The sequence below is a fragment of the Salvia hispanica genome, chromosome 4, assembly GCF_023119035.1.
Source record: "Salvia hispanica cultivar TCC Black 2014 chromosome 4, UniMelb_Shisp_WGS_1.0, whole genome shotgun sequence".
NCBI classification, from domain to species: domain Eukaryota; kingdom Viridiplantae; phylum Streptophyta; class Magnoliopsida; order Lamiales; family Lamiaceae; genus Salvia; species Salvia hispanica.
Genome location: NC_062968.1, coordinates 5,544,061 through 5,556,309, shown reverse-complemented (window position 1 = coordinate 5,556,309; position 12,249 = coordinate 5,544,061). Strand labels below are relative to the sequence as shown.

Here is a 12,249-nt window from a genome sequence, read left to right as displayed (position 1 = left end):
TGTGATTAATATATACCGAATATTTGATGAAATCTTTGCTAGCGAGTAATTTAATAAAGAGTGAATGGAGATGTTGGTCGGATTAAATTAATATTTTTGTGGTTATCTTATCCTTTATAAAAGCATAATCATTAATTGAAATGTGGCCATTATCCTCATTCCATAAGATTCAAGAACACAAAGCGAAAGGCCTGACATTTGATTTGATATATGTCGGTAAAAATACTTGCCCTAAAAAATCTATCATTATGAACACATTCAACAAATTTCATTATGATAAATAAATTGATGCTCTATCATTATGAACACATTCAACAAATTTCATTATGATAAATAAATTGATGCACATACTAATGTAACCTATTTTGAAAAGTGAAATTGTTAATCCTTCATTTATGTTCATTGGTAGGAAGGGGTCAAAAGTAATGCTAATAGAACTACAATGTTCCAAGACCATTAAGGTCATGTCAAACATATATTTGAAAGATTTGGCAATTATATAGAAATTGAACAGACTGAAAATACCAAAAAAAATAAATTTTATTTGGATAAAGGGACCACAAGATGTCTTGATATACAAAGTAAGAACATGTAAAGAAGGCAAAGGTCCCCAACTGGAGATCATAATGTTTTTGGAGGTAGCGTTATTTAGACAAAGTACAGCATAGTACCCTCCTGTCTAGCACAATCATATCTCGTTTAGTAGATTATCCATGTTTCGACTAAATAGAATTATAATGATCATTTCGTATCATAGTTTATGTCAGTTATGTCCTTCGTTCTGTCTTAAAAGAAACGTTTCATTTTCTGCATTCGTTTAGAAAAAATAATATTAATAAATAGTTAAAATGAAAAAAATAAAATAAAAGAGAGAACAATGTAGAGAAGACTCTTCTCTATATGGAACAAATGGAGTATTAATAAGAAGTGTTTGATAGCATAATTAAAAACATCTTGTTTTTAATTTATATTTTGTGCCAAAAAAATAGAATATCAAGTTAAAATTTTGTATGCGTTGGAATAACTCAATGTAGGGCCACAATAGGACTAGAATGAATTAAGAGTAACAAAAATGGAGAACAATTTGGTAATTTCGCCAAACTACCTAATTGCATCTCCCAAAGATGTAAACATAGCACATCAAAATGGGGAGTTGATTTTCTAGCCCTCTATTATCTAGGTAAATTTTGTAGATGACATGAAAAGAACAGATAATATGAAAACTCAAGAAGTCCATTTATTTGATTTAAGTAAATTTCAAGATCATGGAACCTCTGTATATCCCAATCAATAAAATTTTAAAACACTGATTTCACCTATGAATAACTCCGCAAATTTAGTCATTAATCTCAAGATCATTTTATATTATGCAAAAGAGAAGAGTTTAGGAAGAGCAAATAAGAAGATTAAGGCAAACATCAAAAAGAAGGAAAAGTTGGCATAAACACATTATATTGTTGCAATATTTCACTTTTCAATGATCAATTTATGTTCATTTATATTTTTTAATCTGGATATAAAATAAGCAAATAATATAAGAAACATCATCTACTAAATTGATTGCTTATTACATATAACTAATGCCATTTAGTGCAAAGTAGTTGGAGCTTTAAATATAAGCTTTTAATGTTAATGCCAATATTTAAATATTCTTCACTGTTACTACATCAGACTAGTTTTATCTCGCAGTTTCTTGAATGAGACATTGACTCCAGCACTTTTATTGGGATAAGAAAATACATTTTGTTAAAGTATGATAAGTATTTTGTTAAATGACCTTAATCTTGCTTTATTTGAGTTGTTACTTAGTTCCTAGTTATTCTATTAGAACAGCAACTGCCTACCTTATTTTGACAATCACATTGACTTTTGAGATATTGGGTTGACAAAAATGCGGCCAAAAAATTTGCCTATTTTTAGTTAGAATACGAGTAATGATAGGTGCCATTATCTTTCCTTTAATTTTAAATTTCACTCTAAAAGATATGAAGAGTCAAATTGAATAAAAATACAGGAGAATAATTTTTAGGTCCTAAAATATAAACTCTCCACATATAAGGCTACATATATATCAATACCCCTTTTAGTTTTATGTTGAGGTAATCTATCTCCGTTGGTACGAAAAGATTGATCAACTACAAAAAATCAAATGGTTATAGACTCCAATTGTAAAGTTATAAAATGTTATTTCATTTAATAGACCTACTTTGTTAGTTGGATTTCATAGATTTTAGTGAAATAGATTGTGGATTATATTCACCATAATAATTTGTAGTGTTTTTTATGAGTAAACACGTATTCATAATATGCTTATAATAATCTTTGATTTTGTGTAATAGCTAATACCTCATAAGTACATTTCCTTTTATAAACTGCAATTGCAAGATTTAGTGTGACAAGTTTGGTCTATAAAAAGTGGAAGAAAATGGAAACTTTTGACGACAGTAATGTAAAATACTCAATCCGAAGACCTTTCTCGATTAAACTATTTATTATTGTTGAAAGATAGATAAGATTGTGATGGCATGATGTAGAAGCATAGTGACAATCTAGATTATATCTTTTTCTTTCTTTCTTTCTTTATGAAAACAGTCGTTTGTATTAGAAATTTAGAATCTTTATCCATCTTTTACTTTTTTGGTGAAAACCCAAAGTGGAAATTCTTCTTATAAACATTTTGTTGTTTTGTTCAAGCATGTAACTCATATTCCACTATGACAAGACAATTGTACATGTTTATGAGCTTGTGTACGATAACTAGTTTCAAAGACATCTTATATAGAAGTATGTAATATGCTTATTTGCATAAATGGAAAAAGTGGAATAAGCTGAAAATACACCACTCAATTAATATTAGAGCACCCACTAACTATAGTAAGCAAGTGATGTGGCATAGAAAGAACCGCACTTGAGGAGAAGGGGAAGGGGAAGCTCCTACTGGCTCCCCGATGAATTCAAATAGTCGCCTACATATAAAATATTATTATTATTTTCAATTATTGGACGCCATTTTTGTACGAAAACGTCTGCATATGATTTCTCGGGTGCCATATTAGATACACTCATAAGTCGTATTCTAAACTTGGTTACTGATCAGTATGTCGTGAAATGCATGTATTATCTGCAAAACAGTTGCTTAAGTGTGCAGGATTAAGGGATCCAAGTCAGGAGATAGTTCGGACGTTGCAGGTGAAAAAAGCGCAAGAAGGGTGCAATACTGACCAAGATGCATGCCAGAGAAAAGACTCGAGATGGAGAAGAAGGATAGCTGGGATGATCAATAACAAGGGGTAGAAAAGTCAAATTACGAAGGAAGTCTACCCTAAAAACAAGGGCAAGCCTCCCTATAAAAGAAGCCACTTGGAGAAAGAGAAGAGTTCCGAGTTTGAAAAAATCCAACCACTACACTTAGTAGAATTCTCTCTAGAGATCAGTCTTTCAGCATTGTCCAGTTTCTTGTTCCCCGCCACAGCTATGGTCACTTGACGTCTAGAAGTCTAACGGAGAAGTCATCATACCACCGTTCCAGCCAGTTCGTCGTAGTAGTATAGCAGTTTCACCGCCCGGAGTGGCCAAAAACAATTGTTACTCGCTTTCTAGTTTAATATTTACTTGCTTTCTTCGTTGGATCTGTTGGAAACAGTTTATCTTTGTTGCCTTTTGAAGTACTTGGTGAAGATCCAAACGTTTAAGTTATGAAGTTTCTATTTCGTATGTCTCTTTGGTTTGAATTTGCTTCGTTTTGCCTAGGAAAGTTAAATTTAGTTATCGCTTTTAATTTCTAAGTGTTCGCATGTGTTTTCATTCGAGTAGGCTAGATCTGAAGTTGTTGATCGAAATTTGTAGTTATGTTTCAGTTTAAGTTTTCGTGCATGAGTTTCCTGTTCTGCGCTGTTATTACCACCTTGCATGTTAGTCAGTAGAAGTAATATGCAGTTTCAGCTGTTCATCTTAAGTTGAGCATTTTAATTAATGGATCTTGAGTTTGAATTTATGAATCTAGTTTAGTCATGGAGTTTGTGTTCATATTGTTTTCTGTTAATACTTGTTGAAGAAGAAAACATCACAATCTACTTTTGTTTGGACTACTTTTACTTTTAAGATACTTTTTGCTTTTGTCCTTAACTTTTCAGTTGTACCATCCAGGCTGTCAGAAAGCTACCCAACCACCAGATATGCCCTGTTGTCTAAGTTTATGCATTTAGTAATTGTCTACTTTTCACATGCCTCTAAGATACCTTGTCCCCTATTTCCTCGAACACAACCACATGTCTGTCATTTTCACGCCTACTAGTCAGTAGAGTACCATCTTTATTTCCCGTCTAAGTAGAATCTCAACCCCAACGCTTGGTAGCTAACCAAACCACCCAGGAATATCACCACAGTTATCCGAACGTGTCCATCCTCGTGGGATTCGACCCTTACCTCCACTATACTAACCAGTAGAAGTGGGTTGAGGAAATTTATTTGATATCAGGTTTTGGTTGTCGTGCCAACGTCTCAGCTAGATTGGGAATCTTATCCTGATCAGTTGGATACACACTTGCATTTAACACACCCGACCGAAAACCTGCACCTTCATACACCAACACAATTTTCACGGGATAAATGCAAATAAATCCAAACTTCATACTTTATTTTGACTACCATTGTTATTAAGGTTTCAATTTCGCTTTATTTTTTGTTCTCAACACAATTATATTTATTTGTGTAATTATTTAACACTCCATTGTTTTAATCAAATAGTATAATGTAAAACAAAGATAGTACTCCATATAATACATATGTAGAGGATCTTATTAGAATGATAACTAACTAATTACTTGTCAATACATATGAAACTACCATCAAAATTAAAATATACGAATGTTAACTGGCTTCATAAAAATCTCAACTAGCACTAAAATATACGAATGTCAACTCACTTCATAAAAATATCAATTGAGAATAATGTGTTAACATTATTTGCCATCTATTAACATCTCACTACTGATCCAGAAATCTAATAAATGAAATTTAGTTATTAATTATCACTAAATAAACAATTATCATTTAATCACATTAAGCAGACATATTTAAAATATAATTATAATTGTGAAGGTCATTAAATAAAGAATCGATAAAACTTCAATGAAAGTTGATATTGAGAAAGTCAGTACTTCTTCTGTCCAAACGAAAATGACTTATTTCTTGTGCAGAACAAAATTTTATATAGTTTTACTTTATGTATTGGCTGGATAGAATAAAAAAAGTTTTATTTTAAATAAAACATCATGTTAAATAGGACAAACTGAAAATGAAAGTGGACAAAAAAATACTACTCTTTTCATCCCACTAAAGATGACTCGCTCTAATTTTTAAACCAAAATGATCCGCTACTGAAAATGAAAACTCATTTATTCTTACTTTATTTCCTTACTCTTACTTTATTTTCTCCACTTAACACATCAATTAAAAATGCATAAAAACCCGCGTTGCTCAAGGACGGAGGGAGTATCACTATAGTATTAGCGTGGAACACCACACCCACATAAAAGTAGAAAAAGAAAGAAGGGCATTTCAGTAAATATTGGGCATGAGATCTGTTTCTTGTCGCCATGTCATTATCCACAAGATATGTGAAAGCGACTTCAAATTTTATATTCAACAAACAATTATTTTTACCAATCAATAATTTAATATTACAATTAAAACCACTTGGGTTATTAGAAATTTAGAAAAGAAAATGACTCCAATTTTTTTATTCAACAAACAATCATTTTTACCCATCACCACTTGCGTTATTAGAGATGAGAACGAAGGGGAGAACTGTTCAAATTTTCAATTAACGAACAACCAAATGTGTTAATAGGAGAGAGAGAGAGAGTTTTTTAATTAGATGTGAAAATGTAAAGAAGGGGACAAGAGCGTATCTGGGAAAATCCAGAAATTCGTTTAAAAAGCAAACTATGGACGTATCTCATGCACTTACCACACTCGCCATCTCATTAAAATAATGATTTTGGCCCCCCCTAAAAGCCTTGTGAGTTGTGAACTCAACCACAACAAACTGCAGTACATTGAATCCAGAGTTAGGCTGCTGTTTTCTTGATGGAGTAATATTTTACTACTGTTTCATAATGTGAGCAGATGGGTTGGTCAAAGATGAAATCTTGGGGTGGTTTGAGTTTCTGAGAATGATAGGTATACTATTTTAAGTGAGAAGGGAGCAGAGAACGTGCTTTTTTTTGTCTGGGTGTTCTTCAAACTTAACTCCACGCTTGTGGAGAAAATCTATGCTTTGATTTAGGGGCCTTATTATTTGTTTCTAGTTATCTACACCCTCTCACATAATTCCCTTTTGGATTAGCAAACAATTAGTATTATAACTTTTGGTCCGAGAGAGAGAGAGAGGGGGGGGGGTTTCTTTTCTCTTTGGAATTTGGGGAAGGTTTCGCCTTTTGAGGTCTGCAGCAAGGCATGCTTTGCTCCTCCCATCATGGAATTATGAATACAAATAATATTAGGCTCTTTCTTTGAGCAAACTCCTTCAACTTGGGGATTTTCTTTTTTTGTTTTCTTCTTATGCTGGGGTTTGTTCAAATCTTCTCCTAGTGTGAAATGTGGATGATGCTTGTAATGATAGACTGCCTTGAGCCGACGAAAGGCCTCTTCTTTGCAGGAAAAAGCGAGTCTTGAAAAGGTGTAGCAAAAAAGCTCATGAGTGCGTGTCTTTTCTCGATCTCTTAGATTCCCCTTGTGTTTGAGGGAGTAAAAGGTGTGAATTCTTAGTTGAGGTGAAAACTAAAAGGTTGGGTTTTGGAAGATGGGTGAGAAAAGGCAAGGGTCCCAGATGATGGCTGTGAGGGGGAATGAAGCAGAGGGGACTGAGAGAAAACATTCTGCTCTACTGAAATTCTGTTCTAATCGTCGGGTTTTGGGAATCTCGATCTTGCTAATGTTGTTTCTGAGTAAGAATATCTATGATCATATGGATGATGAGCAGCAGAAGAGGAGGAAGGAAGTTCTTGTAGGCATGTGTGATCAGAGGGCTAGGATGTTGCAGGATCAATTTAGTGTTAGTGTTAATCATGTCCATGCCCTTGCCATCCTCGTCTCTACTTTTCATTTTTACAAGAATCCCTCTGCAATTGATCAGGTTTGTGTCGTTTGGGCATTCTATACTTTCTTGATCATAGAATTTGCCTAATATTGTGATGTTAAGGACTTTGGTTTTGCGTTGGAAATATGAAATTTAGTTTTGGTAGTTTATATGTTATGGAATCAATCCTCCAATGTTGGTTGTTTATCTTGCCTTGGATATTTGTTATATGTAGTGAACACTGATCAAGGTCTTCACAATGCTTCTAGTGACTTACTTTGCTTTATTAGTTGAGAGATGAAACAGTGGATCCATTTGTAAATGTCAAACTGTGTTTATTTTACTTTCTAATTTTGAATCTGTGGCTCACCATCGATTGGAAAATATGCGTTGGTGGTAAATGCAGGAAACCTTTGCAGAATACACAGCTAGAACAGCTTTTGAGAGGCCGTTATTGAGTGGGGTGGCCTATGCTCAGAGGATTCTGAATTCTGAAAGGGAAGAATTCGAGAGGCAGCACGGATGGACCATTAGAACAATGGAGGAAGAAGAGCCTTCCCCGATTAGGGATGAGTATGCACCTGTGATATTCTCTCAAGAAACTGTTTCCTACATTGAATCGCTTGATATGATGTCAGGGGAGGTAATTGAGTGCATTTTTTGATGATACCTTTTACTTGCTTGTGGCTTGTGAGACTTTTCATCTTCCAACTACTAGTTCATTTTGTCAACACAGGAGGACCGTGAAAACATACTGAGGGCTCGAGCTACTGGTAAAGCAGTCCTTACTAGCCCATTTAGGTTGCTAAACTCACATCATCTTGGGGTTGTTTTGACGTTTCCGGTTTACAATTCCAAGCTTCCGCCTAACCCGACTGTGCAAGAGCGCATTGAAGCAACGGCCGGGTAAGCACTTGCTCTGTCTATATGAATTAACAAATGGAGCATTATTCTCATAGTGGACAATAATCCTATGTACTGGTGCATTTAGGTTCTTTCCTTGATTTGTTACCGGGCAAACAGCTCAACATGTTGTGCATCTCACTAAAATTTTTTTCTTTATTCCGTATGTGTTGTGACTAAATCGGTTACATTTGCATCCTATAGTAAGTTCAGATTGTGATACCATCTAAAGTAGTTTATGAGTTTAATGATAAACTATGGCAATATAATTATTGAACAGTGCAAATGATAAATTCTTAAAATTTGTACAATAGTCAAATTAGTGCTTCATTTATGAATAACATTTGCATGCCTACCAATGAAAGCCACAATCTTTTTTAACTAAAGTTCTTCAATAAGTAATTACTCTGACTTCAATGATGAAATTTGAAATCACAATTATTGTGTCTGTTACAATATGAGATGAAAATCATATAAATATATACAAGTATCCAATATAAAAGAGTGACTCTAGATTTGTTTTATTTTATGTTACTTTTAATTTTTATAAATTTAATGGTTCAAGTCCGTGTGAGCATTTTCATAGAGATTGTAGACCAATATGTTAATATTTATTTCTCCTCTCTGAATAAAGACAGTGGGGTGAGCACAACTCCTGTTTTTTTTTTTCATGTGACGTGCCTCATATCACAGTTTTTATTCAAATATTTGTACAAATGGCATTTGCTTCATGTGTTGCATATATTGCTTAACTGCCCTTAAGTTCTTTCTTACACTTAAGCACTTAGCTTATCTTCTAACCTTCAGGGATATGTAAATGTCATTTAGGTACCTAGGTGGGGCCTTCGATGTTGAGTCCCTTGTTGAGAATCTACTTGGGCAACTTTCTGGGAACCAGGGGATTGCTGTTATTGTATACGATGTTACCAACTCTTCTGATCGTTTGATCATGTATGGCCAGCAATCTCTAGAAAGTGATATGTCACTTAAGCATGTGAGCAGGCTTAACTTCGGAGACCCATTCCGCAGGCATGAGATGATATGTGGGTATGTGCTCAAACCCTTATATAATATCTTAGTAAGTTGAACGTACCGAAATGTGTAACCAGAAACGAAACTTGAGACAATTTCTTCTTATTTGGATTCTGCCTTTAGGTACCTTCAGGAGGCTCCAACATCATGGATTGCGCTAACAACATCATTCTTTGTCTTCGTGATTGGCATCTTAGTTGCGTATATGATATATAGCGCCGCTATTCACATTGTGAAAGTTGAAGATGATTTTCGTAAAATGCAGGTTCTGAAATCTCAAGCGGAAGCTGCAGATATAGCCAAATCTCAGGTTTTTCATTTAGTACTTGCTGTTCACAATTACATCTATCTGCTTCTTCTCAAATCTTAATTGCCTTTATTTTATTTTTTATGTCCTTGCAGTTTTTGGCTACTGTTTCTCACGAAATAAGAACTCCCATGAACGGGATCCTAGGTACATTGTTGTCTTCCGATTCACTAATGAATCACATTTTTGTCCGGTAACTGTAATAAATAACTCGCTTTCTTGCCATTGCAGGCATGCTACAGTTGCTATTAGACACGGAGCTGAGTTCGGCGCAAAAGGACTTTGCTCAAACAGCTGAAGCTTGTGGAGAAGTACTGATAACCTTGATAAATGAAGTGCTTGACAGGGCAAAGATTGAAGCTCGCAGGTTGGAGCTTGAGGCTGTCCCGTTCGACATTAGGTCGATTCTAGATGATGTTTTGTCCTTATTCTCTGAGAAATCAAGGCAAAAGGGTGTCGAGGTTAGTCTTGAAATAGTTAGAATCGAATTTATTGCCTTTCTATTCTTTTCTTTTACCCCCTTCAGCATCTTATTTGTTTAGAATTTCTACCTATAAAAATTATTTTGTAATAACTGGAGAGTACAGTTGGCTGTTTTTGTGTCAGATGAAGTGCCCGAAGTTGTTGTCGGGGATCCAGGAAGATTTAGGCAGGTCATCACCAATCTTGTTGGGAACTCAGTAAAAGTAAGTGTCATGATCACACATTTTCCCCCATGTTATATTAATTTTCAAGCAGGTTTAGAGCTTTCAATTTCCACTCCTTGTGGATTTGAAATTTGAACTCTCAGTCTTGAAGATCTTCCTTTTTTGTAACTAAAAAAAATCAAAATTCATATTTGTTGAGATGAAGTTACCCTTCGGCTCATATGGTCATATTCTCTATTTGATTGTTTGAACAGTTTACTGAGCAAGGACATATATTTGTTCAAGTCCTTTTGGCTGCACAAGCAAAGTCAGTTATGGATGCGGAGACTGAAATATGCACGAATGGAGAATCTGAGTGCAAAGTGCAATCTTGCATTCGACAGTACAATACACTGAGCGGTAGACAAGCTGCAGATGACCGCAGCAGCTGGGTAACCAATAAACATTTAGATGATGAATCTGGTGATGCTTCGTGTACTGTGATGAATGGTGATGCTTCGACAACTGTGATGAATGGTGATGCTTCTCACGGTGTTGCCTTGATGGTATGTGTCGAAGATACTGGGATCGGTATCCCTGAACAAGCACAAAAGCGGGTGTTCACACCGTTTATGCAGGCGGACAGCTCAACTTCTAGAAATTACGGTGGAACTGGTATTGGGTTGAGCATTAGCAAATGTCTAGTTGAGCTGATGGGTGGTCAAATGGACTTCAAAAGCCGTCCTCAAGTAGGAAGCACGTTCTTCTTCGCTGTTGAGTTTAGGAGCTGTGAGAATAATTTGATTGTAAATCTGAAGAAATCTCTTTCCGATGATCTGCCTAACTCGTTTAAAGGGATAAAAGCACTTATAGTTGATGGCAAACCGGTTAGAGCTGCTGTCACAAAGTACCACTTGAAGCGAATCGGTATTCAGGCCCAGACCGTTGGTAGCATCGCTAAGGCAGTTGCAGTTTTCGGAAAATACTGCTCTCTGATTTCTAGGTACGCACTTTTCTTATTTCTTGGCTAAAATTTCACTATTATATCCTTCGTTTCGGCAAATCTTATTGGTTGTGTAAATCTCTCTTTTCCGACTAGGATAGCCTAGCAATCTAAGTTGCTGTTTCCTTTGTTTTGTGGGGGCAGAGATGAAAAGCCGCCAGATGTATTACTCGTTGAAAAGGATTTGTGGATTCCCGGTGAAGAATATGACATGATGCAGTTATCGAGCTGGAGAAAAAATGGCCATTTGTATAAACTCCCAAAGATGGTCCTTCTTGCAACCAACATCACAGCTGCCGAGTGTGAGAAAGTGAAGGTGGCTGGATTTGAAGATACGGTCATCATGAAACCTCTGAGAGCGAGTATGGTGGCTGCGTGCTTGCAGCAAGTATTGGGGATTGGTAAAAAAAAGCCGCACGGGAAGGAATTGCTGAACAGAAGTATCGGTAAATCTGGCTTGCTATCTGGCAAGAAGTTTCTGGTGGTTGATGATAACGTGGTGAACCGTAGAGTTGCTGCCGGTGCCCTAAAAAAATTCGGTGCAGAAGTGCACTGCGCTTCAAGTGGCCAAGAGGCTCTGAAGTTGCTCCAAATACCACATGAGTTCAGTGCCTGCTTCATGGATATTCAGATGCCTGAAATGGACGGGTGCGTGTCGCTGTTTCTCCTCTGCTATGAGCGTGGAACGTGTATTTAACCTCTTGTTTCCTCACGCTGCAGGTTTCAGGCGACCACTCTTATTCGGGAAATGGAGCGTAGAGCAAATGCACACGTAAACGGAGAGTGCACCACGGAAGGAGAGGCAAGGAAGGGTGAGTGGCACATCCCAATATTGGCGATGACAGCTGACGTCATACACGCCACGCTAGAGAAATGTTTGAAGATTGGCATGGATGGATATGTATCGAAACCTTTCCAGGAGAAGAGTCTGTACGAGGCTGTGGCGAAATTCTTCGAACCAAAGGAAACCGTAAACTCTTCTTGATTCATCTATCCGACAGTGCCACTGCCAGCAATTTTTGCTCATTCTGCTGCCTGTGGATTCGCTGAAACGGACGCTTGCTTCGACTCCGTTTGCAACGCGTGGTTGTATGTATATTTACTAGGGAAAGATGTAAATGTTTGAGGGGGTTTCACAGCCTAGGTCAAGAAGCGATTTGGTCTCTGTAGAAAATCATCGTATATGAATGTTGTGTTGTAGAATTAGTTTAAAGCATGTAAGCGATAGTTGTTGCCATTCATAATCACAACTCTTTGTTTGCATATTCAATCTTCATTCTCGAACCTCTCCTTATCT

General features: G+C 36.1%; 1 protein-coding gene across 2 annotated transcripts; it reads left to right on the top strand.

Annotated features, from left to right (window-relative positions):
• Positions 1–5,992: 5,992 nt before the first annotated feature.
• Positions 5,993–12,222, top strand: LOC125218908 (histidine kinase 4-like). 2 transcript variants are annotated; one of them, XM_048120708.1, is made up of 11 exons: positions 5,993–7,138; positions 7,488–7,724; positions 7,800–7,987; positions 8,813–9,031; positions 9,140–9,326; positions 9,419–9,470; positions 9,555–9,784; positions 9,911–10,009; positions 10,225–10,952; positions 11,097–11,600; positions 11,673–12,222. In XM_048120708.1, exons 1-11 carry the CDS (start codon positions 6,806–6,808, stop codon positions 11,935–11,937), a joined length of 3,042 nt encoding a protein of 1,013 aa, XP_047976665.1. In that variant the 5' UTR covers positions 5,993–6,805; the 3' UTR covers positions 11,938–12,222. The 2 variants fall into 2 exon arrangements, with proteins under 2 accessions (XP_047976665.1, XP_047976666.1); XM_048120709.1 differs by having other exon boundaries at positions 5,994–7,138; positions 7,818–7,987.
• Positions 12,223–12,249: the final 27 nt, after the last annotated feature.

What these genes read in the sequence shown, in the direction of transcription:
- LOC125218908 (XM_048120708.1), top strand. Translation starts at nt 6,806, where the DNA reads ATGGGTGAGAAAAGGCAAGGGTCCCAGATGATGGCTGTGAGGGGGAAT. An exon ending in CAAGGCAAAAGGGTGTCGAG is followed by an intron (nt 9,785 to 9,910) that starts GTTAGTCTTGAA and finishes TGGAGAGTACAG; the next exon opens with TTGGCTGTTTTTGTGTCAGA. An exon ending in CAGATGCCTGAAATGGACGG is followed by an intron (nt 11,601 to 11,672) that starts GTGCGTGTCGCT and finishes CTCACGCTGCAG; the next exon opens with GTTTCAGGCGACCACTCTTA.